Genomic DNA, 23,918 nt, shown 5'->3' on the forward strand with positions numbered 1-23,918 from the left:
CCATTCTGGTCAGCTCGCGCCACAATCTCTTATCTGATTCTCCGCCAACCGCAGGTACGTACCTTACCTTACCTAAGGTAAGGTAGGTAAGGTATCTCAGGTAGGAGTTCTGTGCTACTTACCTAAGGTCAGCAGCACTGAGGTGGTCGGATCCGGGACAGTTTGGCCGACCGCCGACCTAAGGTGGGACCCGACGATAGCGACGAGAGAAATGCTTACTAAACACATTTCACGGTGCTACTCCCAGGCCCCCAAGCCTCCAAGAGTCCAAATGGGAAGCTTCTCAGACCTTCTCAATTTACAAAAACGAGTCCATGGGCATTGGCACATTGCCGGTTCAACAATCTTCTGCGCACGCCCTCGACTAACACTCTACGCGCAATCAAAAAAGCCAAGACAAAACCAATACCACTCAACCAATGCCAAATAAAGCTGAATCATGATGTGCGTCTGCCAAGAAGCTTCATATCCCAACTCGCCAAACACTTGAACCACTGAGCACTCAACAACTGCAACGCAACCTGAGTCCTTGACACCTCGTGCTTCTACTATTGGGTTCCCCATTCACCAAAACCAGCAGAAACAAATGTGGCCAAAACTCCCGACTCCGCGACTCCGGACTGTCACTCCGTGCCCCCCGGAGCAGGGCTGGCTAGCGGATCAGCGCGCCGAAACAGCACCCAAAATAGGCATGGGAACCCCCTCTAGCCTACCATCTATCAACTACCAGTTGTGTAGGTATGTATGGAGTGCGGAGTACACAAGAGGTAATCAGGTATGGATACCCGCGACTCGCAGCTCCCTGTGTTTCCCCAGCTTGCTCGACACTATCCAACGTCTTCGCAGCAACTCGCAACTCCGTACCGAGCAATGAGGCATACGGGACCTCTCGAGGCAGAGGCACGCACAGGCGTGCACGCACAGTCGCTCCGCTGCGAGTCGCAACTTCAGGCTGAGGCAGCATGACCCGAGATACGCAAAGCGGTCACAATGAAATGAGCAGTTCGAGTCGAACGCCGGCCAAGGAACGTCCCGCTGTGCTAGGGCCCCATCTTATCGGTGGTTGACAGCCAAAAGTCAAAGGCGGCACCACTAGAGCCTGGAGGAGTGTAGTCCTGTACGGACCATGGGTGGCCACCCGTGAGACTGCCAGAGTGGCAGCGCAGAGCACCGGAGCGGAAACAGCTCAACTGACATCTTGTTATTACCCCACGAAACGCTTTCGTTGATACCGAATAGTGCAATCCTACGAAGCGAAACTGCTGTGCCATGTGCAGCCTACTATATGTAAGGTTGGAATGCCTCTCACCTATGGCTCGGTAACCTTGGGGATGGGATCGAAGTCACCATTTCCGGCAAAACCATCCCCAACCAAGCTTTGTCACTTGATTCGGCCAAGAACACCGAACAGCGAACCAGCAACAAAAGCTTGCGCTGCCGCAGTCGTGCTGTTGTGCAGATGGTGGTGGGCTTCAACAAGCACCCTAACCAGCCAGGCCAGCGATCCTCGCACAGTCATGGCAGGTTTAAGCGGTTGGAGCGGCTAATTTGGTCATGTAACACTTTCAAGACATGCCCAGCTCGACAACCTTCATTGGAGCTTGGACTCCGCAGACCTCTTTCTTGCGCGGGATGGAGTTCGATGGGGCGGGATGAGATGAGAGCGCCATCCTGATCTTGACGAGGGAGTCAAGAAACTGCGCTTGTATCCGTACGTGACCGTACATAGTGATAGGCAGGATGATGCTCAGCGTGACCGGGGAGACCTGTTCTTGTCTCTCTATAGCCGTACGAATGTCGCGCAATCATTTCACAGATCCTCCCGGTTATCTCGGACGAGACAGCGCGGTTATGCGCATCTGGGCTCACTCGACAGTAAACCCCCATCGAGTCCACTTCGTAGACAATCCAACATTGTTAGATCTGCAATCTCGGTTTTCGGTGTCTCTTTTCTGACGATTGAATGTCAACACACCTGACCTAGTGTAGCATCATACTTTATTGTAGCCTGTAGGTACGGAGTACGCCTCATCAACTCGTCTCATCTCATCGCACCGCTCCAGAACTCAACAACACACCGTTACTCGGATCATCACCCCCAATCCTCCCCCACCCCCTTTTCACAAACCTTCGGACCTTCACCCAAGGTTCAAGCAGTTTCCTTACACATCACTCCCCATCCAGTGCCTCACAATTCGGTCCGTACCTTATTGGCTTTCCTGACTCTACGTATACCCTCTCTCTCTCTCTCTCTTCCCGAGCTCCCGCTCAACGTCAGCAAGGGCGCATAAACGCCTGCATGCTTGGCACGGAGTAAGGTACCGAGTAGCAAAACGCGACAGACGGATACTTTGGAGAGATTCTCAGCATCAACGTGCCAGCGCAGTGGACCTTCTCTGTTGCTCTGCAGTCGCCAAGACCGCACCAGGCGGCGGGTTGAAGCTCTTCCGTTTCAACCGCACTATTCTTTGCCCCCCGTCTGCCACAAATGGCTCCATTGACTGGACACGGCCGATCTTCTCTTTCAGGGTCCGACGGTCGACCCAACCGGGCCAACCCCAGATGGATGCTACACGGTTACACTACCACCCACGCTACCACCTTCTGCCGATAATACCTGCCCTGCAAGCTTCTGGGGAAACCAAAGGCGAGCAACAAGTAGATAGTGGGAACACTTGTGACTCCTGCGTCTCTACCTGCCCTCCGCTATTCGCTCTGTGCCAGCCACTACGGTGCGAAGGCCCGGATGGGAGGGGGAGGGACGTGGGTAGGTAGCTCTGGGACGTGGATGATGGCACGGGGCGGGTGCGTGGGCAATCTGGACGACCGTCCACTTGGACCTTGGACCGGTCTAGCCTGCACAGCTCTAGCCTGCCCGTGCTGCATTTCTCGGCGCATCTTGTTGACTGTATGTACGCCGCGGTTGACCCCCAAGGTCCCTTGCTCGATGTACATCTAGGTAATGCTTCCAAAGTTCCCTGTCTCGCCTTGCTTGACGGCGTGACGGGGTACCTCTTCACCGCAAAGCTAAGGATAGACACTCCCACGTTTCTTGTCTTGCCCAGGCACTACGTAGCCCACCGTCCTCTCTCTCGTACCGGCCAGGGCTCGATGCTGTAGATATTTAGACCGACACGTCGTCCGCCCCAAGACGTCTCTGGCCTGGCAGTCTGAATATCTACCTTGCCAAGCCGAAAGCTCTTATCTTTCCATGTAAACAGTGAGCATCATCAGTCTGACCAAGTCCCGATTGCGATTGCGCTTACGATCGAGTTCTGCCCGTCCTCCCTTGACGGCCATCCTCCCACCTACTTAGCTTTCTGGCTCTCGGCCTCTCTTTTCCCATCTCACAATAACACCCTCACCACTCCTTAACCTCCAGACTGATCGCCGCGGACCCTCGAGGTTTACGGCCGTCGCGTAATACCTCGTCTCTGCTCCCACGATTCCACCCTTCGCGCGCGTTCGCCGTAACATGCTCCAGGACGTCGAGGACGCCTACACGCTTTACCAGAATTCGGTCACCAATCTCCTCCATCTTCTGTCTAATCCTCTCATCCTCGCCCACACAGCTCCTCACCTCTCCGCTTATGACCGTCTGAGTCTTGCCTCCACGAGCCGAGCATTCCGAGAACTGATCAAACACACCTCTGGCGTATTCCGCCATCTTGATCTGACCCACGTACGCGCGGCGCAGTTTGAAATCGACGGCATTGATCGCGGTGGTGAAGTCTGGCGCAATGTCCAACTTGATGAGAATCTGACCGAAGATGAGTGCGTCCACTCGACCTTACTCCACTCCACCTCCTACCACCGTCGGTGACATTCTTCTCCCTAATAGCCCCCCTCCCCCGGTCGCGGCCAGTTAGACGCGGTGGGGATGCCGGAGAGGGCCGATGGTGGTGCCGTAGAACGACTCGACTAACGCGCCATTCTCACCAGTTTTTACTCCGGTCCGCTGAGAGGCATCTTCTCAGGCATCCGCCGACAGAACATACTTCAAGATGTCCAGACGCTGATCTTAGACGGCTTGTCCGTGACGGCTGAGCTCTGCCACGAAATCATTCTCGACCCCTCCTACAGTGTGCGACTCTTATCCATTCGCGGCGTCAAGAACCTGAACGAGCGAAAGCTGTGCGCATCTCTTCAGTATGCCTGCAGACCGTCGCGGCCAGAGGGTATGCCCCGGCTGAAGAGTCTCTACGTTTTCGGTGCCAAGGACACTCCGCTGCCCTCGTTAGCAGCACCCGGTGTATCCTCTGGCACCGCCTCGCACGCAGCGCAGATCAGCGCAGGGTGGAATGCCAAGTCGCAGCAGGCGTTGACATCATCGCTTCGAAGCGAGGAAGAGGACTGGTATCATAGGAAAGGCCGCATCATCGCACGCCCGCTGGTCGAGGAGTGGGCCAACACTCTGGTTGACTGCCACGGCATCATTGCCTTTGATGCAGTTGCTTGCACCGGGCCTCACCATATGAACTCGCCTGCTTACGGCAAGGTAAGAACCCCGGCCTCAGCCCGGCACTGGGCCGTGGCGACAGTCGCCCTGGGCGGCTGTGCCAGTTGCGGTGCTGCACCCGAAGGCATGTCAGTCCATGGCGGGACTCCGGCGATTCAACGTCCTCTCCTGTCCCCTCCGCCTCTCCTAGCATCGTCAGTCAAGGCCGCAACGGCACCGCAGCTCTGCACCGGATCGAAAACGTCCTTCGTCGCTCGATGCATCGACTGCCTGCGAGAGAGATACTGCGCGGGCTGCAACAAGTGGTGGTGCGAGGAATGTTACCAGACACCCAGCGCCGTGACCGAGCTGGCCGACACCGATGTGATCGTCGTCGACGCCGAGGGCGGTGCTTGGGTCCAGCACCAAGAGCACGAGAGCCAGCCCAAGATTAAGGTACGAAATGGCGCCTGCTTCCCAGACTGCACCACGGGCGAGGTCATTGATGCGCAGAGGGTGTTGCTGGGCTGAGTCGGACGTCCTTTTGCCGTCTGGCCCGGCCTATTACAAAGTGTATGCCACAATGCTATTCATCGTCCTCCCCTTCCTCGTCCCCCTTGACTTCCTGTTATCTAGCGAAGAGTATGCGTCATGATCGGGAACCCGATGATGCTAACACAGGTTATCAACCTTAGCCTCGTATCACAAAAAGCTGCTGGGAATGCGGTAGCAATGTAAGTGGCGATTCTGGACCCAAGTTCTCCGTCGACGAGACCCGAGCTGATGGCAAGGAAACAGTGTCACGACTGTATTGATCGTACACAGAGGCTCTGTAGAGGCTGCTGCGGTGGCTACTGCTTGGTTCACAACGAGGGGTCAACCTCAACTTTCGTAAGACCGCCTCTGATGAACGGTATCTCTTGTGGCTTGGCTAACATTCACAGTGTGACTGTCCGATCCCCGCAACCTCGTTGACGCGTTCAGATCGCTAACTCTTTCGGTAGGGTGCTCGAGCCGTGGTCGCTTCTTGCGACACCTTTAAGGAGGTGTCATCCGGGCGAAACGACAGACGCCGATCGTCGGTCAATCACCGCAACCCACGGGGCTTAAGACCAACTGAAGCTGAAGGCTAGTGGCACTCTCGGGATTGAAAAATTCCATGACCTTTCTCATACTTTCATCATCAGGCGCGGCAAAGCTCCGCTCCCAAGGGCTTCTCGTCAGCTTTGGATCACGATTTACAGCCTGTCTCGCAAGGCCAACTTGTGTACTGTTTGATTTTCTGCATGGGCTATATTCACAGAGCCGGCGAGCTCTCGTCACGTCACTAAGCGCTTTCATCGTTTGTGAGATACCCTTGAAGCAAAGCGTTTGAGGCGTTGATTGCCAATGGTTCAGCGGTATAGACGACCTTTGACCTCAATCCCAACTCTTTTACACCTGCTTGTTGTGTCCCGCTTCTAACCAGATTGTGTTGTGATGGTGAGACCCGAACAGGTGACGTCCACAGGCGGTTGTTTGGATCTGACTGTAATGCCCGTTTATGGGCGAGATGATCACCATCATTGTGTTCCCGCAAGTGAGCCTCTTTTCTCGGGCTTTAGTCAGTCTCAGTCGTCCATGTCGTCTCCTCGATTCTTCCTCCTGCTGATTCAAGTCAGATCAAGTTCCGTGATCGTCACCGAACGATGTCTTCCTTCTCGACGCGATATGCCGTTAGGGAGATGCTAGAGATGCCTCCGCTACATCGTTATGTCACCCAGCTGAACAATCTGGTCATTTTCGGGAATAGACAATGTGTTTCACAGGCATTTGGCATGACAGTTTGCCTCAAACTTCAATCGTCGTCACGAGCCACAAACCTCGGCCCATCCGTTGATGCTTCCAGATGAGTTTGGTGAAAGTATACAGGCCCTAGTGAGATGTTGAACGCCTACCATAGGCCTGGGCTGATAGGCTGTAAGGTAGATTCCGACCTCGGCCGTCACCTCGACTATGAGCCTCTCTAAGAGCCAAACTTGAATGCGCGCAAAGGTCAAGACCCTTCTGTCCGTATCATCCGATGAGATGAGATGGTTCAATGACCAAGTGGAAGAATAGAGCTATACGACATCATGGAAGTAGGGCCTTATCGAGTAGCTGAAAATTACGTAGGGGAAAGCTTGCTGTACAAGATAGAAAAGCCGGCAAGTGACTGTATCACGAGCTTACTTGGACGAATACATCAGTGCCTGCCTTGCTCTCCGCTCTTTTTCGGGCGCAACTTTGTCATCTGGGACGACCCTGTGGACATTTCAGGTCACACGCGGAGTTGAAACTATTTGTTTATAGCACATCTTCAATGATGACATGAATTCGCAGCCAGAAAAGATTGAAGGAACGATTGGAAGCTCCCGACAGGAATGGCATTGTCATTAGTCCTTGTGTTATTATGCCAAGCCCGAGGAGATCCTTTTTTCGAGTGCCCGTTGTAGCCACAGTCACTGTGTCCGTCCTGGTCGGTTGGACAGAATTGCCCTGCCTCTCACTGGTGCAAGCATTTACCAGCTGTGAAAGGACGTGGCAAGTCGCACCGTCTCCTAGCACAGAATATTCAGGGTTTCTGTGCTTTCTCAGGGTCCTCCTATTCCCAAGACCCTGCCTCGTCTCCCTCCATTCTCTTGTCAGACGACATGTAGGTCGTTTGTCGATCGTGCGCTGCGTGGGGAGGAATTCGTGATCACATACCCAGGATAACGGCATTAGCCTCGAGAAAGCCAGACGGAGATCCCAGTAGATGGCTTTCTATGCCTTCTTGCTTTGTCCTATTGGCCTATACTTCAAGCGGAGACTGCTCCGTTACCATGGTACTCCCTGAAGCCTCGTGATACTTCCAAGGATCTAGGCGTCCTATCTGGCCACTGAATTGAGCCTGACGAGCTAGTATAAGTTCGCCTTGTCCTGGTTCGCCGGAGGGAGGACGATCGATCTCGAAACGGCATCTCCCAGACATACTTGGGCGCCTTCTGGACGCCTTAACCTTATCCACCTCGTCCAACATGGCCATTTCCGCCCCGTCGCCAACCCGGCTTCTCCTGTCACTGTGTCTATTTGCCGCCTTCATTAACGCCACAGACGACACACTGTACCCAGATCTTGTTCGATCGCTAAGAACAAGTCCAACAGAACTTGATAAGCTGAATATTCTACCCGAAGATAGAGACTGGACATTCAACTACTTCGCCCACGAATTCCACACCAACAGCCCTGGGGGCGTCGTCAACGCCAATGCCGCGACTTTCCCAGCAACTGTTGGCAATGGTATGACCATGGCTTGGATCAGTCTTGGTCCCTGCGCTATGCTGCCGCCGCATTACCACCCTCGTGCTTCCAACTATGTGGTTTCCGTCGAGGGCAATACCGAGACCTACATGACGCTGGAGAACGGGGCTCGGGTGGTGAAGACAACTTTGGCGCCCGGAATGATGACAATCTTTCCCCAAGGCAGTCTGCACACGATGCAAAACACAGGTGAGCTTCATTACAAGCCTCCATATATTGTCCCATGCTCACCACTCTAGGGTGCGATAATGCTACTCTGATCTCGGCTCTGAGCTCAGAAGACGCCGGCACCCATAATGTCGCCAATGGACTCTTCGATCTTCCTCCAAGTGTAGTGGCAGCATCGTTGGGAGGAAACCCGCTGTCAGCAAAGTTTGCACAGCTACGACGAGATATCCCGGCTGTCGGGACTGGTGCTGCGGTTGGCACCGCAGAATGTCTGAAACGGTGCGAAGCTATTGGCTCGAAGTAGGTTGTCTATAGTATGCCCACAGCCGTACCGACATAGACAAAAGGGTTGGTCGATACTAATGGCTGCAAAGACTTCCCATATTGCCGGGGACGAGAAAACTCGTTCGGCCAAAACGTATCGACAAAAGCTCGAAACATAAATACCCGTGGCAGATGGCATCGTGGAACGGTCTGTCTGATATGTTCAAGAAACATTCGACTGTGTAGAAGCCGGGATGGAGGCTGCTCTTGATTTCCATAGACCTGCGATGTACGCCTACAGGGCATACAGGGATGTGATCATTCTAGGGGCTGTTTGATAGACCAACCGCTCTGGTTGGTGCTTGGAATAGTGACGGTTCAGACACAAGTGTTCCCAGAGCCGAATTTGCGAGCAACCCATGCGCCGCCGTACTCGTCGTACTCTTGCTTAGTGGCAGACAGCATGTGAATATCGGAGTGTTTGGCAAGTTTGGCACCGCCATGCCAGGTGCTCGTGATAGGGTCGACGGGATGCGCAACCCTCACAATACAGGCATCAGGAACTCTCTTGACAAGCTCCTTCTCCAGCCGCTGGATAAAGCCAGCAAACAAGGCGTTGCCGCCAACGACAACGATGTTAGCCAAGAGTCCCGGCCATAATCCAATTGGCAATTCGGAAAGAGACTGCATGATGACGTCCGCGAGGCCGGGTTGTCGGAGTCCAATGTCAGAAGGCTGGAAGAGTAGTTCGGGAACTGAAAAGCGTTCGTTTCGAAGCGTGAGTATGTCTTCGTCGTTGTCAGCGGCACGTGCTGCCATTTTTCTTGCTTTTGTGTGCATAGCAGGGTCGTAGTCTCGGACGATGCCCTTCGTCTTAGTGTGGAAGTCGGGCAGTATGTAGTCTTTGGCAATGCCGGCTCCCGTCACGTACGGTTCCCTCTTCTCGCCCCTCGTGCCCTTCCAGGTTTTCTCGAGGTCGCCATTGAAGTCGAGTGAGACATAGCTTGCCTGTTCCTTGATCTCGTTGACGATGTATGTGTCGTTTCGCATGTCGTAGTATCGCAGAGAGAGTAAACGCGTCAAGTAATTTGTCATGAGCTTCCCACCGACGTCCAGTCTCCGGACAGCGGAGTGCAGGGGCTTGCCGTTGAGAAGAGGCATGACGATAGTATTAGAGTAGCCAGAATCGATGAGCAGCACAGCTTCGGCCGGAATTTGGGGCACCGAATTCGGGTCTCGGGGGGTCTGAAGGATACCTTGGATATCGTGGTACGCATTGAAGGAGGCCCCTGGGAAGACAAAGGTCAGCTAAGTCGACGAGACGTGCAAGAGGCTAAACCACATACCAATACCACGATAATAACTGGCAAACTGATATTCCTCAAAGATTATCTGATCACAGTTGGCCTGTAGAATAGGCAACGAGTTGGGTTGTTCTGCAAGGAGCAGTCTGGTCTCGGAAGGATCGCACTTTTGCGGCGCCTTGTCGTCGAAGAACTCGTGGTCCCAAATCTCCTTTTGAGCTTCCCAATTGACAATGTACCCCTTTTCTACCGGCCGCCGGAATTGGATTTCGCCAAAATCATGGCATTTTTCGAGGTCGGATGCGACGTAGACCTTTCTCGCCCTGTCTCTGGCGATGCAGTTTGGTATTACTCGAGGCTCGTCAGTGTGGTCGTCGGAAACGAAGCCTGCTTTGATGGTCGACGCGCCATTGTCGAGAACTAGCGTTCGCGACGGAGGCACAGGGCCCGAAGACTTGGCAGTGCGCCCACCAGCCATGGGGATGAGTTGCTCTAGAGCCAGGACGTCGCAACGGAAACGATTGACGAAATCGTGAACTTTTGCACTGGGAATTCCAGGCACTGGAGCAGGCACTGGAGCTTGGACTTCTTCCCGCCCGCCTATTGGACCTGGACGGGACTTCCTCAGTCGGTGGTCGGCTTCCTCATCGCCGACACTGCTGACGTAACAGAGCCAAACCAGTGACATGGACAGGATGCGACTCTCGCTCTGCCAAGAGCTTGCAACCGTTGAATCTGTCGTAAACTCCTTATGGTCTAAATTAATTATCCTGTAAATCACAAACCTAGCTTTAGCTGAGAAAAGTGTTCCTCTGGTGTGCGCTTTTGAGATATGTCATGGGCCCCGTATGACACTGACATTCTACCTTATGCATGACTGGTAAGGTACTCGCGATATGGGTACATTTAGTTGTACTCACTTGGAGTTATGAGTTGACGCTGCGAGCGATACGACTACTATATCTTCTCCGCCATGTTTGATCTCGCCTCAACGTATTCGAGGCTTTGAGAACCTCCATAGTTGACTTCTCTGTCGGATTCAACTTCCTCTTGTTTCGCGCATGCTATCCCAGGCCAGTCTCGGCCACCCAATATCTCGAAACTACATGTGTAGGACACTCTTCCAGTGCGTAGATCACCATGGCAGATGCGGGAATGGCATCAAGCAGAGGATGTTGGCGGCTGAAGCGCCAGCCATTGTGCGACGTGGGGTGCAGTTGGCGTTTTGATGTAGGTGCTCACCGCCGCCAACATGGTGGGATGGGTGTCTCAGAGAATCACGCGACAGTGTCATGGCATTGGTTACAGAGATAAGGCGGCAGGCGGTCGGGGCTTTTGGAGATGTAGAGGGTGCCTCCATGGTGGGAGCTCATGAGGCACCCCACGGAACGAAGCCGTTTTCCCAGCGCGTGCCTGCTTGGACTCTTGCGCCGAGTCAATCCGCTGGACACCACCGCCACAGGCAAGTCTACGCAGTATCGAAACCGTTCAGATGTCGTGTGTATGTTGCAATTTGTACATTATGTTTTGCAGTGTCTAGCCCACCAGGCAGCACATGCAAACTACCTTGAAAAACGTCCCTGTGTTAGTCGTATCTACCTTGGAGTGCATGCAGGGAAACCAATCGGGCTGAGACGTGCCGTGTAAGTCAACCAACTTAGCACTCCTCCTGTAGGTCGCTGACATGGTCGGAGGTTCGCGAGCATGAATGATGAAAGACGATTGTCTGGAGAGGATCCGTTGTTGAGTCGCATTGCATGGCGGTAGCGATTGACACGTGGAGCAGCATAGGTAGGCATAGGGTATCCGTAGATGCGAAGGCGGGCTCGATCTTTGGTAGTACCACCATAGAGTCTTAGACTAAGGCAATAGTGGAGAGCGGTACGAATACATTGGGCGCAACAGGCGCTCAAGCCCGTGAGGCATCATAGCTTTGCAGGACGGGGTGTTGCGAGATGTCGTGCGCATGAAGCTCCAGGCGCAAGATTCATGGATACAGGTGGGAGAAGCCCGTCGGGAGCTTTGGGAGGCACTTGCCGCGTTGGTTCGGGACCAGGAAGCATTAGACGGCAAGGGGTGCCGCGGGGGTCATGGTGGATTGGATGAGACATGAGACATAGCAGCGATGAGTTGTTCAAGTGCCGGGTTGGAGGCTGAAAAGGGGGCACACAAGTGGTGTTGATGATCAAAAGCGTTCATGGTGTTGATGGACGTCGAAAGGGAGGGACATGAATTAATGACACCCAGCAATAACATCAGTGACAGTGAGTAAATGGCGGCGACTGGTTGCGGAAAGACCGGAAGCAAGGTTTTCAGCTCTCACCTCATCAATCTCTCATCAAGCCGGTCGACCCCTCATGATGGACAGGCGTGCTTAGCTAATAAGAGTGAGGAGGGGCTCCAAGTGGTCAATAGGTACCTTAGGTACCTACCGTCCAAGTCTCCAAGCCGACGGGTCTGGACAAGCTTTTTCTCCTTTACCTTGAGGTAATGTCATTCCGATGAGAGAGGCATGAGGATGAGTGAAATGGGTGTCCCAAGCCAGGACGGGAGTGAGAGTGAAAGTAAGATTGTTATTCCTCAGAGACCAGGTACCTTACCTACCTTAGCAGGCCTCAAGGCTCAAGTGCATTTTGGAAGTCGGGGAAAGGAGGGGTCTTGCCGATGGCGTATTCCGTACCACCTTACCTTGGGTTGGCAGGCACGCACCTAGGCTGCAGATGGGCTCCACCTCCGCGACAGCCTCTTGCCCCTCCGTGCTCCGAAGTCTCCAGCCCTTTCCTTTCATTCATTGGCGTTAAGAAAACATGGGAAGGTGCCGTGGCCATGGTGACTTCCACTGAGGTACACAGGCAAGAGGATGTCGAGCCTCGGTGGGCACTTCTCATGAGTTGCTATGCATCCAGTAAAAAGAAACCACAGGAGTTCCTTCCCTTGAGGTTTTTGCACCCTACCACGCGATGGCAACAAAAGATGGCCGCTTTTTGGTGCAGTGGAAGTCACAAACCCGGCCATCATTTCTTACCACCGCGTGCCTACCTTACTCCGTATCCAACCTAGGGAAGGAAAGACGAGTCCACTTTCATTCAGGTCATCTCCTGCGTTCCAGGTCCCAAGAGTGTAGATCTGAGGCCAAGAAGCAAGCCGGGCCGGTGCAGCCAGCGATTTCGGTCCAGACTTCATCCACCTCAGCAAACCGCCCCCAAAGAGTAAGGTAAGGGTGAGGTAAGGTACCCAACGGATAACTACCAGAGCATATTCCCTTGCAAAAGGTACAATGCCCAGACGCACAAATAACCAACTGATTGAGGTACCCGTCCTTCTTCCCGTACCTTAACCGCCCGACACTTCTACCCATTGGATACAATCCAAGGTAACCTCGCGCCGCACACTCGCCTACGTAGTAAGGTACCTTACTGCACCTTACCGGCCTCTCCACACTGGGATCCGATTTCCCTCTGTTGGACCCTGTCTGCCCTGATTCTCGGCCGCTTACACCCACCCACCTTACCTCACTTGCACAATCTTGCTGTCCTTTTCCACTTTCTCCAGTTCTTCCTCTTGTTTCTTTCCGTGTTGACAGCTTGAGTACGGATACAACGTCAGACGTCACATCTCCCTTGGCGACACCGGTGACAGCTATCTTGCCTTACCTTACCTTACCTTACGTGCCTACCTTACCGCCTTACCACGCTTACCTACGTGCCTAGGTACCCAAGGTAAAGCGGAAGCCAGCCAATACCATCCAAGTAGGTATGTGGTATGTACCTTAGGTACCGGTATATTGGTAGAATGAGCAGCAACAATCGGCCTTTCTTCTTCATATGTCATTCAACTTGCAGTGTTTTATATTTGTATGAATCAAATAGTATCATGAGCAGTCCTACAGCATAGACATGACTTGGGTTTTATTGTCTCCACGTCGCTACCAACCTACAAGGTAGCAGCAGGTTACCTTTCCTCCTTACGAATACCTTAGGTACCTTAGGTAGGTAGTGTGCTTAGGCAGGTACCTAGGTTCCTTAGCTACCTTACCTGGATCATTGAGAACCTTGCTCTCCACTGCACCCGACAACCGTAACCGCGCCCCCCGGCCCTCCGCGCCCGACAACAACTTTCCCACCTTCCCTTAAGCATTTGTTGCTCGTCCCTACAACGACCGACCATCTCACGCTCTCATCTCTTTTGCTTTTGCATCTCCCCATTTGCCATCTTGGCAACACATTCACTCATCCCTTTATCCTTCCACCGGCCTGACTCAAGGTAGAGTCGCTCTGCGTCCTCTTGCGAAGCCCGTCTCCATACGCCTGGAAACCTTCACATCTCGGCTCGCCCAGCATCCACTGCCCAGTGCCCAGTGCCCAGCGCCCAGCCACGCACGTACGACATCCACGTCGTCACAAGCTTCCCCGACCCGACACGCCCGTCTGGTCCCAGATCCCCAAACCCAGCACCACCACCACCACCACCACCTAACCACCCAAACACAACCTCCGCTGACTGCGACCCCTGGGCCGTCACCCTGCACCGCCAACACCATCCGTCCATCATCACCATCCCCGACATCACCGCCCGCCATCAACCCATCGCGCCCATTCGCATAGGTACACCTGACTACCTCTTATCCGCCTCCGACGATCAATAACACCACCTACCTTCCCCTCACCATTCTCGACAATGCTTGCAGCTCTCTGCCACTTCGTCTGAAGGATGCGTTGTTGATTACACTCGGTTCATCCCCAACCATATTGCGACGGTACTTCACCCAGCACCGACAACACTGCGACCATACATCGACTACAATAACAACAACAACCACAACGCTCTCTACCGGACTCATCTTGGCCGGACCGCCTCTCACTGCATAGTCTACCGCCGTGGCTGACACTGGTCCACCACAGTTGTACTTGCAATCGTCATTCTGATTGAACCGGATCATCGATCACCCGCCGTCGCTCTGTCCACTTTGAGAGAGCCCACACTCGACGAACCCTCAAGCAACACCGCCCGGTCACACTGTCGATAGCCAATATGGGCAACAGCAGCACCAAAGAATCTCGTCCGATTGACCCGGCGACCGACTACAGGCAAAGCCAGGCCGCATACCTCAACCACTCCACCTCCAGAGAAGCCGCAAACGATCATGCCAGCACACGGAGGCAAAGCCGCTTTAGTAGAGCCGATCTAAATCTCCTTGGCCTAGGAGCCGCCGGATCTTCAAGTGCTGCAGGCAGAGAAGATGCGCCGTACGAGCGGAGGGAGACGAGGCAGGAACGGGAAGCCCGGCGACTCGAAAGGGACCGCGTCGCGAGAGAAAAGGAACGTGAGCGGAGTCTGAAGGAGGAGCACATCGATGGCGGATACCTTGTGACTCTTGGTACATACACTGGTCCCGAAGACTTTAGCAAGCCCGTCGTGCGGCAATTACAGGTAAGTTGCTTTACGAATATTCTCATGCTTTGGTTGCAAAGGTTAACAGCTGTGGCCCCGCAGATTGAAAGACGGCTTGCACCATTCTGGAGAGGTCTCAATGACTACTCCGACAACTGGACCGAATATCAGCTCATCTGCGCCGGCCGCGGCCTTCCTATCCCGGCCGCCGATGAACAACCTCCACCCGAGTTCATTCCCCAGTCCAACACGCCTGCCTCTCCCACCGAGTCATCCCAGAACCTTGCCAATCTCACTGTTCCAATGGGCCCGAGATCTTTGTCAGTAGGATCAGATCGTAGTAGCTCAATGCCGGGCTCTGGAATATCGTCGCCCAACGCAGCCCAGCAGCGGAGTAGCTCACCGTTCAAGCCTCGGGCAAAAGCCCTTGCAGCAGCATTGAGCGGGGGCTCACGCAGCAACTCGTCAAACGACGTTGCGCCTCGTGAGATCAAGTTGCCCAACGACCCCTTGGTCAACGGACAGCCATTAGAGGTTTTCCTGTACAAGGATGCCACCGAATGTCCCATTTGCTTCCTAACCTATCCTCCCTACCTGAATCGCACTCGTTGCTGCGATCAGCCCATCTGTAGCGAATGTTTCGTGCAGATCAAGCGCGCCGATCCGCACCATCCCGAGCATCACGGCGAACCGACCGAGCAGTCTGCGAATCCGACCAACCCGGAGGAAGCTCCAGAGATGCTAATATCTGAGCCCGCGCAGTGCCCCTACTGCCAGCAGACCGAATTCGGTGTAACCTATGACGCTCCCCCTTTCCGACGAGGTCTATCTTATGCCATTGGATACCCGTCACAAAATACCGCCATGTCGTCTCAGAGCTCTTTGAACTCCACTTTGTCGCCTACCTCTCCAACGTCTGGGAGGCGGCGAGCTCAAAGCTTGTCCGCCAACGCCCCAAATGTTGTCACTACTGATCGGGTTCGACCGGATTGGTCGACCAAACTCGCTGCGCAACGAGCACACCAAGCACGCAGAGCTGCAGCGGCAACTGCTTTGCACACTGCGGCCTTCCTCATGGGAAACAACGAACAGCAGCGCGGCTTCGCCTTCACACGGCCTGGGCGTTTCAGTCGGAGAAACACCGGGAGTCGCACGCCTTCTGGACCTTCCAACCAGCAGCCGGAAGAGAGCCCCCATCGCAACCCTGAGGGTGAAGCTGCCCCAGCTGGACCAGAGCCTGGACCACGGAGCTCCTCTGGGCGCGGAGCTCTGAACAATAGGAGAAGTCGGATGGAGGAGCTGGAAGATATGATGTTTATGGAAGCCGTCCGTCTTTCTCTCGCCGCCGAGGAAGAGCGAAAACGCAAACAAGAAAAGGCGGAGCGAAAGGAGGCCAAAAAGAGGGACAAGGAAGAGCGCAAAGCCCTCAAGAAGCAGGACCGGCAGAGCGTCTATGGGCCTGGTCAGAGCTCTGCTAGTGGTAGCAGCCTCTCCCTTGGCCTTGGACGACGCAGAGGGAATAGCACAACCAGCAACTTGCGTGTGGAGGCCACGCTCCAGGGGGCGCAGACGACTTCCGCAGGACCCAGCGCTGAGACTTCTCCAGTGGCTTCCTCAACACCGATTGGCAATACCCTTTCTCCCACCTCGGCACCCAGCTCGGCACCTAGTTCGAAAGGCAAAGCTGTAGAACGTCCAGCAGTTGAGACGCAGTCATCCGAGAGCAGCTTCCAAAGCACATCTACCACGCCCTCATTACCGATCCCGACGACTAGCCGCGGGCCTTCTCACTTGAGGCAGATGAGCAATGCATCTTCCATCTCATCATCCCTGGCTGATAGCGCAGCTGGCAGCTATAGCAACCAGGCGTACCTGGATCCTCGAGCCAGCGAGCTGAGCGTTGGCAATAGAAGCGAAGAAGGTGACCGAGACAACACGGAGCCCATGTTCAACTTCCGGAGCCTGGCAGAGATGGTGGGCGTTGACATTGAAAATGGCGAGGCCAATCAGAACCAGGATATCGCCTCAGGCGAGGGCCGGACTACCACTACGAGCAAGAAGGCCGAAGCGGAAGACGAACCGGAAGCGGAGCACATGGAAGATGCACACAGCGAGGAACCCGTGCAGACAAACGCCGGCACATTGAAGCCACCGCCGACGATTCCCGAAGAGCCCGTCGACAGCGCCAGCAAAGGCGACGTGTCCCCTTTGCTTGGCAGTGGAGCATTGACACCGGAAGTGACAATTACACCCGAGACCCCGGCTCCTATCTCGGATGAGGCTGCTGAGTCGAAGAGGCTGGGCCATGAAAGCATTGTGGAGAGTTCGACTGGAGTAACGCAGTAATCGGAGTGCGGATCGACGGGCATGACGGGATGATTGCAAAATATGATGATGCCATATTTGATGGCAACGGCTACATGGGAGGAAGAGTTTTGCATACTCTCTGGGGGTTGGGAACCCCAAGAAACTCAAGGCGTTCAGCGTGAACTTTGGGGGAGGAGGCCATTAGACGTGATTCTTTTTTTATTTCATCTATTTGCTTTTTTGCCATGTGAATGGCCAGCGCTCACTGTACTCTACCCAACCTACCTTTTATAGGTATGTGAGAAAAGCGGCTGAGACGTTGATAGTCTCGAGCTGCTTGACAAATACCATTTATTCATGGAAATATTTCGCCCTCGTTTCTTACTTGATTTTTTGGAAAATTTGACCTCCTGTGCCCAGCTTGCTTGCAAAGAAATGGGTTCCTGCCCAGGGTTACAAGTGTGGCTCGGCGGCGGCGGGAGCGACAGCAGGGAGGGCAGCATCGATGGCGGCGACGGAAGGTTGGTTGACGAAATCTTCGCCAGGACTGGCCCAGCTGTAATTCCGCCATTCGCCCAAGGCCGGCCACATTTGTTCCGTGACCAAACGCTGAATCTTATCAAGTCGACTGGCTTGGGGACCGGCGGGATTTGACTGGTCATTCTGGGCCGCAAGCTCGCTCATCATGCCCTGCCAGGCAAGGAACGTCTCTTCCAGTTCCGACACGGACGTGACACCCATGACGCTGACACCAACCTTGGCAGGGCCGTTATACGTGGGCGGCAACAGCTCGCTGCCAAAGGCACTTCCTACGCGAGCCCAATTCGCCATGGCCCAATACAGAGCGAGCTCTTCCATCTTTTCGCCCGCGCCCTCGGCGATTCCGACCAGGCTCTTGCATAGCTTGCGCAGGGGACTCGGAGCCGGATGCCAGCTCGCCATGGGCCCATCATCAACGCCGCGGGTGGTGAGCAGACCCATGCTCAGCATGCTCGCGTTGGTCAGGACACCGACACCGGCATCTCTCAATCGTGTGAGGATGGCGTCGCTGCCGAGAGTATCGTTCTGGATGCAAAAGTGCGAAAAGGATTGGACAGCGTCGACGGGTTCGCCCGTTTCGCGAAGGATCTTTTCGGCAAGCTCGCAGAGGACGGGAACGGGATAGCCGCAGATACCGACGTAACGGACTAAACCCTCATCGCGGAGGCGACGCAGCTCGCGGACGGCGGCGACGACCTGGTCGGGGGTGACGAATTCTGCGTCGTGGGTGTAGACCAGGTCTAGGTAGGTGGTATTGAGACGCTCGAGGCTGCGGAGGACGGAAGCGCGGATCCAGGCCGGGGAGTAGTCGAACTCGGTCGGGGCGATGCGGCCAGCCTTTGTGACGAGGAAGTAGGAGTCGCGGGGCGGTGAGAGGGTGCGTAGGGCGGCGCCGAGGATGGTCTCGGAGGGCCCGTAGTATGGGGAAGTGTCGAATGCGTTTACGCCGAGTGATAGGGAGCGGGAGACGATGTCGACGGAGGGCATGCGCGAAGGGTCCGAGACGTATTGGTAGTTGAAGGTCGCGGTGCCGAGGATCAGAGGCGGCAGGACGGCGGACAGCGGCCGGGTTGTGGTTGTGCGCGGGGCCGCCATTTCGGAGGTGGTATTCTGCGCTCTATAGATAGAAACCGAGATTTAGCTTCCAATGCGATAGAGAATCGGTGACATGTAGCTTCGATTCACTACTCGCTAGTAGAGATCTGCTGCAAAAGCTATCGTTGCTGGCCGTGACGAATGGTGCACAAGGTCCGGCTTCAGGGCCGGCGGCTCACTAGATATCGAGTCGAGCACGTCAATGATTGATAGTCAGGGTCCCCCCGCGTGCCTGAATCCCCGAATGCGATTTGCCCCGCCGGAAAGGTGGGGGAGTCTGTTTTTTTCCTTCTCTTTGGTGACTTTCTGGAATCGGACTGGTCTTGTTCTGGTCGCTCCGGATAGGACCGAATAGACTGACGCGGAGCTCAACTCTAAAATGCTGAGATGAGCTTCATGGTATGGTGACTTGGTTGATGGGTAGCTTGATTTCGTGGCCATGACCATAGCTAGAGACTTTGGGAAGTAGCATACTAACTTATGAGGTCGATCTCAGTAACCACAGATTCAATTTGATACGTCTTTCTCGAGTTGCATGGAGATGCCACGAGCTTCGTGAAGACCGGCCATTTCAGTGACATTGCGGGGCTCGGCGTGACGCGCGGGGTTCTGGAGGGGAAGCTGGGGTGTTGGGGCTTCTGGGAGTCGGGACTACCATGTTTGCGGTGAGGGCCGAGGTAGGTAGGTACCTGAACCTAAGACAAATGGAAAGAGTTGCTGCATCTGGAGCAAGATGGTTGGGACGACCGAAATATTACAATGGTTGAATTTGTAGAGGGGATCATGGAGGAAGAAGACAAGCACCGCTGGGGTTTTGCAGGAAACAAAAGATGGGTAAATTCGATCTTGATTCTCAACAGGCCACCAGCACCTGCCGCACCTGCTCCTTCGCAGGGCTGCAGGCCAAGAGGGGCCTTACCCAAGGTATCTTATCTTATCTCTAGTCTTATCGATTACTAGCACCTCAGGTTCTCATCGTGCTTCATCTCAAGGTCATCTCAACCTACCTTGAGGTAAGGGAATCACGATGAGTCTCACAACACGTAATCCGTAGAGCTCCCAACATCTTCCATTTGCAATATTTTCAAAATTTTCTCTCTTTAGATTTCTGTCAACAACGGCAGTGGTATCTATTTGACCGGCTGACTCCGTGGAAACCCTGGCACAGTGAAATGTCTCTAGCAACGCGAATTTGTTTCCACATTCTGCCCGGGTCTCGTCGTCTAGTGACGAGTCCATCAGTCTTCGGGTAACCATATCGCGGTATCTTGAATTGCCTACACTCTTTTAGATTTTGGCTAATACTCTATCAGGTAACGCATGGTATCAATTACAAACCGACCTACTCGCATTGGACGGCAATTAGCCTGAAGATCCTGCCAAGTGAGATCCAAATACAGTACCTCACTCATCATTTCTCCCTATCAACCACCCAAGTGGCCCTCCACAGCCTCGCTCTCTTCAGGCTCTACTTGTTCTGCATCACTTTATTGTCTCGATCCAACAGTCATGGCATCAATGTTACTCTATGAGTCTGACTCATATTGGCTGTCCACCATCCCTCGTCCGGCACTTTGATCAGCCGGTCAGCCGCCCCTTTGGAGAATCTAACCCCCCGCCGTTTACTCAGTGGCCTACCTAATTCGAACTCCCAGACAAGCGTCTGCTTGGGATCTATGCTAGAATCTCTCACCCATCACTTGATACTCTTTCAAGAGGCGATACCTACCTTCTGCCCCTCCTACTGTAAGGCCTGTAGGCGACTTTCCACCCATCGGTGTCTTCCATCTCCTGAATGATTGCCCGCGGTGATCAGATCGTCGCTGTTCATGTCGTTTGGGCTCCAATCTTCCAATGGCGCTATATGGCTGCCTTCGTTTTCAACCCGTCTTCCCCTCTATGGTAAAGAAACATGACCGGTGTCTCGAGAGCATTCATCCGCCTTGGCAAATAAATGGCTTTCGGATCTTCATATTGGCAACCATCTTCCCCTCCCTTCTCGTACCATATTTTGTGACAACGTTGTTGCACCCGGAGTGTTTGGTCTCATATCTGTCTACTATTTCCATACGACATGACTTCCTCTTTCGTCGCTACGCAAGTCGATATGGATGAATGGGTGATTGCTCCGAACCACCGTTGATTATGGCAAATGCTGGCGTTAGCCATCGGCTGGACTTCACTTAAAGACTCCAAACCTGCTCCTAGAGAGTCATCATCCTCATCATAATGTTCCCATTACCAAGGTCCCATTTGAAGACGAGAGAGTGAACCCGCCGGCAGAGATCATGCGTTGGTTTACCACTACCCTCAGTGCTGCGGCGCTCATTAACTCTGGTAGGTTTGATTACCACTCGTATCTTAGGGGCTTGTACTAATTCATAGGACAGTAGCCATCGCCCAAAACCAGTCAACATACTGCGACAGTCTAGGGCGTTGCTTCGCTTCTTATACCAATGCAGGCGGCATTACTTACGGCATAGCCATACCTGAAGGGCCTGCGACGGGTCAACCATATGAAGCCATTGTTCAGATCACTGCCCCCATCGAGGTAGGATGGGTTGCCTTAGCCTGGGGCGGCTCTATGACATACAATCCCTTAACAATCGTATGGGTCAATGGCAAAGACGTGGTCGTCTCTTCTCGAATGGCATTGTAAGAACTCAATTCGTTCCATGGAAACCGCTTGATCACTGACAATTACTAGTGGCTACTTCACTCCTCCACCTTACGAAGATGCAGAGTACACCGTTCTCCCCGGCACTGTCGTCAATGATACGCATTACTCCGCCACAGCTCTATGCCGAGGCTGTACATACTGGGCACCATATGGAAACGATCCAACATCTTTGGACCCCAACGGAGAAAACTACTTGGCGTTTGCTTACTCTGGCGTGCCAGTTGATGACCCGACTGCCAACGACACAACTTTCGGCATCCACGAGCGCGCAGGACACTGGATGCACAACTTCCAACCGGCTCAGGCAGTCAATTTTGAATCTTGGGCAGCGGGCAATTCTGAAGGCGAACGTCCCACCAGCGCCGTTACCAAAACGACGCTGCTGACCACCTTGTCGACATCCACTTTGCATAGTACCACGACTCCCAAGACCAATGTCACCAGGACAGGCGCTTCACTCAGTAGCGTAACGGCCACTGTCTCATCTCCGCGTTCCACTTCTACATCGTCCTCCACCGTATACAGCGCCCCTGTGCCTCCAGTCCCCAACTCGTGCTCTGGCGTCAGCGCCTTCAGGTTCGGATACCAGACTGCGAATGGCTGGAAAGCCGTTAAGCTTGCTGGATCTCTGACAGGCCCCCGCGGATTGGTTGTCGACTCCGAGGGCAATTTACTCGTCGTACAATCGGGCAAAGGTGTCACGGCTCACACCTTTGGGGCCGACGGCTGCATCTCTTCCACAAAGACCCTGATCAGCAACCCCTCGCTAAACCATGGCATCGGCTTGACGCCTGATGGCAAGACGTTGTACGTCACCTCCATGACAACCGCATGGTCTTATGTCTACGACGCAAAAGCTCAAAGCGTGAGTGCGCAGACTGTTGTCGTCAAGGGAATGCAGCAGGGAGGTCACCCAACGCGCAACCTCGTCATTCCGCCGGCAACGCCGCATCTCCTCGTCATCCAGCAAGGCTCTTACAGCAATTTTGACCATGAATCACTCAACAAGGCAGTGGCACGTGCTATGGTCAAAGTATTTGACATGCGCAGCGTGCCATCCGGAGGTTATACATACGCCTCCCAGGGGTGGCTTCTCGGATGGGGCCTGCGCAACGAAGTAGCCCTTGCAGCGGACGGGAACAATGCGTACGTCCAACTTGTCTTTCTTTGTTTTTTCGGTGGACGCATGTAAGCTGACAGTAGTAATCGTTCAAGGATTTGGGGAGTGGAAAACAGCGGTGACGACTTCGCCCGCACAGTCAACGGCCAGAGCTACGACATCCACAACGACAACCCAGCAGAAGAGCTGAACTTCCGTAAGTCGCCATATTCTCCGGTCAAATAATCCAAGACAACTCACAACTCGTCCAAGTTGGCGATCCTTCTCAACCGAACGACCAGTGGTACCGGGTACCCGACCTGCTTCACTGTCTGGGAGCCGTCCGTCATCAAGGACAAGACCTTCAAGGTCGGGCAGCAGTTCGTCGTCGCTCCCAACAGCACCTTCAACGACGATACTTGCACTCAACGCTCTGTGGCACCCAGACTTTCGATCCAAGCACATAGTGCACCCATAGGCGCCGTTTTCGACAGCGCGTTCCAAAATCTGTACGTCACGCTGCATGGCTCGTGGAACAGGTCACCTGCCACGGGATTCAAGGTGTCTGTGGTGCCGTTCACCCAGCTCACTTATGGCGTATATGATCCGGTTGCCGCTCCAGACTCTAAGACTGGTTACACTGATGTCTTTTGGAGCACAAACGTCGGAAGCTGCACGGGGTCGACCTGTTTTAGACCTTCCGGCATTGTCTTTGACAAGGGATTCTCGAGGTTGTTTGTGGCCAGTGACAACACCGCGGAGGGTGAACTCTTCATGCTCGTCAAGTCTTGACACAGGTACAACTCAATGCTTGCAGAAGGAAAGTCGTGCAGACCAACTTCAAGATAACCAATCCCATGACTGAAGTCCATCTGTGACATGCTAAATGTCATTGCTTCGTGTTCATCCACAGACTGTGTGAACTCAAGCTATGATCATCGTACCATTCACCACACGCAGCCGAAGAGGCGTAGTGATGAGATGACCAGCGCCAAGTTATCATACATTATTCTCATGAACAGCCTGAATCTCCATAGGAGGCTATCTGGATAAAAAGATAAATTTCTACTCTGGCATACGATGTACCCAATCATACAGTCTCCAAGTTGGCTGTGGAGTAGCCCATTAGCATATTTGAAATAAGAGATATGATTGCGATAGTACCACATAGGTTCAAGCTGGTGCGACTGGTTGATATACATTATTTATTTTGATTTATATTGAGCGAGTATGAACAAGGAATGAAAGTCTCATGATCAATGTTTCTGCATGCAAAACTCGAATGACAAGGAATACCATAGGTGGTCTCCC

At 53.9% G+C, this 23,918-nt stretch overlaps 6 protein-coding genes across 6 annotated transcripts; 4 read left to right on the plus strand and 2 right to left on the minus strand.

The window, feature by feature from the left end:
• Positions 1–3,014: 3,014 nt before the first annotated feature.
• HER10_EVM0010979 (uncharacterized protein) lies at positions 3,015–6,627 on the plus strand. The gene is made up of 4 exons (XM_035483136.1): positions 3,015–3,774; positions 3,943–4,894; positions 5,134–5,172; positions 5,237–6,627. Exons 1-4 carry the CDS (start codon positions 3,476–3,478, stop codon positions 5,411–5,413), a joined length of 1,467 nt encoding a protein of 488 aa, XP_035334384.1. The 5' UTR covers positions 3,015–3,475; the 3' UTR covers positions 5,414–6,627.
• Positions 6,628–7,087: 460 nt separating this feature from the next.
• HER10_EVM0008205 (spherulin-1A) lies at positions 7,088–8,813 on the plus strand. The gene is made up of 2 exons (XM_035477737.1): positions 7,088–7,948; positions 7,999–8,813. The coding sequence occupies exons 1-2, from the start codon at positions 7,477–7,479 to the stop codon at positions 8,229–8,231; spliced, it is 705 nt and encodes a 234-aa protein (XP_035334172.1). The 5' UTR covers positions 7,088–7,476; the 3' UTR covers positions 8,232–8,813.
• Positions 8,570–10,011, minus strand: HER10_EVM0000728 (actin; the record flags this gene model as incomplete). The annotated part of the gene is made up of 2 exons (XM_035470497.1): positions 9,538–10,011; positions 8,570–9,480 (listed from the first exon to the last, which is right to left on the minus strand). The coding sequence occupies exons 1-2, from the start codon at positions 9,971–9,973 to the stop codon at positions 8,570–8,572; spliced, it is 1,347 nt and encodes a 448-aa protein (XP_035333671.1). The 5' UTR covers positions 9,974–10,011.
• Positions 10,012–13,618: 3,607 nt separating this feature from the next.
• HER10_EVM0001451 (SIP5) lies at positions 13,619–17,554 on the plus strand. The gene is made up of 2 exons (XM_035471196.1): positions 13,619–14,925; positions 14,989–17,554. The coding sequence occupies exons 1-2, from the start codon at positions 14,527–14,529 to the stop codon at positions 17,230–17,232; spliced, it is 2,643 nt and encodes an 880-aa protein (XP_035333726.1). The 5' UTR covers positions 13,619–14,526; the 3' UTR covers positions 17,233–17,554.
• Positions 17,555–17,566: 12 nt separating this feature from the next.
• HER10_EVM0006805 (L-galactose dehydrogenase) lies at positions 17,567–19,743 on the minus strand. Its single transcript, XM_035476380.1, has one exon. It carries the CDS (start codon positions 18,826–18,828, stop codon positions 17,647–17,649), a length of 1,182 nt encoding a protein of 393 aa, XP_035334075.1. The 5' UTR covers positions 18,829–19,743; the 3' UTR covers positions 17,567–17,646.
• Positions 19,744–21,412: 1,669 nt separating this feature from the next.
• On the plus strand, positions 21,413–23,440 carry HER10_EVM0010830 (carbohydrate-binding cytochrome b562; the record flags this gene model as incomplete). The annotated part of the gene is made up of 4 exons (XM_035480278.1): positions 21,413–21,483; positions 21,536–22,654; positions 22,724–22,828; positions 22,910–23,440. 4 exons carry the CDS (start codon positions 21,413–21,415, stop codon positions 23,397–23,399), a joined length of 1,785 nt encoding a protein of 594 aa, XP_035334367.1. The 3' UTR covers positions 23,400–23,440.
• Between the last annotated feature and the right edge of the window lie 478 nt (positions 23,441–23,918).

The sequence above is a fragment of the Colletotrichum scovillei genome, assembly GCF_011075155.1.
Source record: "Colletotrichum scovillei strain TJNH1 chromosome Unknown Contig00005, whole genome shotgun sequence".
Classification (NCBI taxonomy): Eukaryota; Fungi; Ascomycota; class Sordariomycetes; order Glomerellales; family Glomerellaceae; genus Colletotrichum; species Colletotrichum scovillei.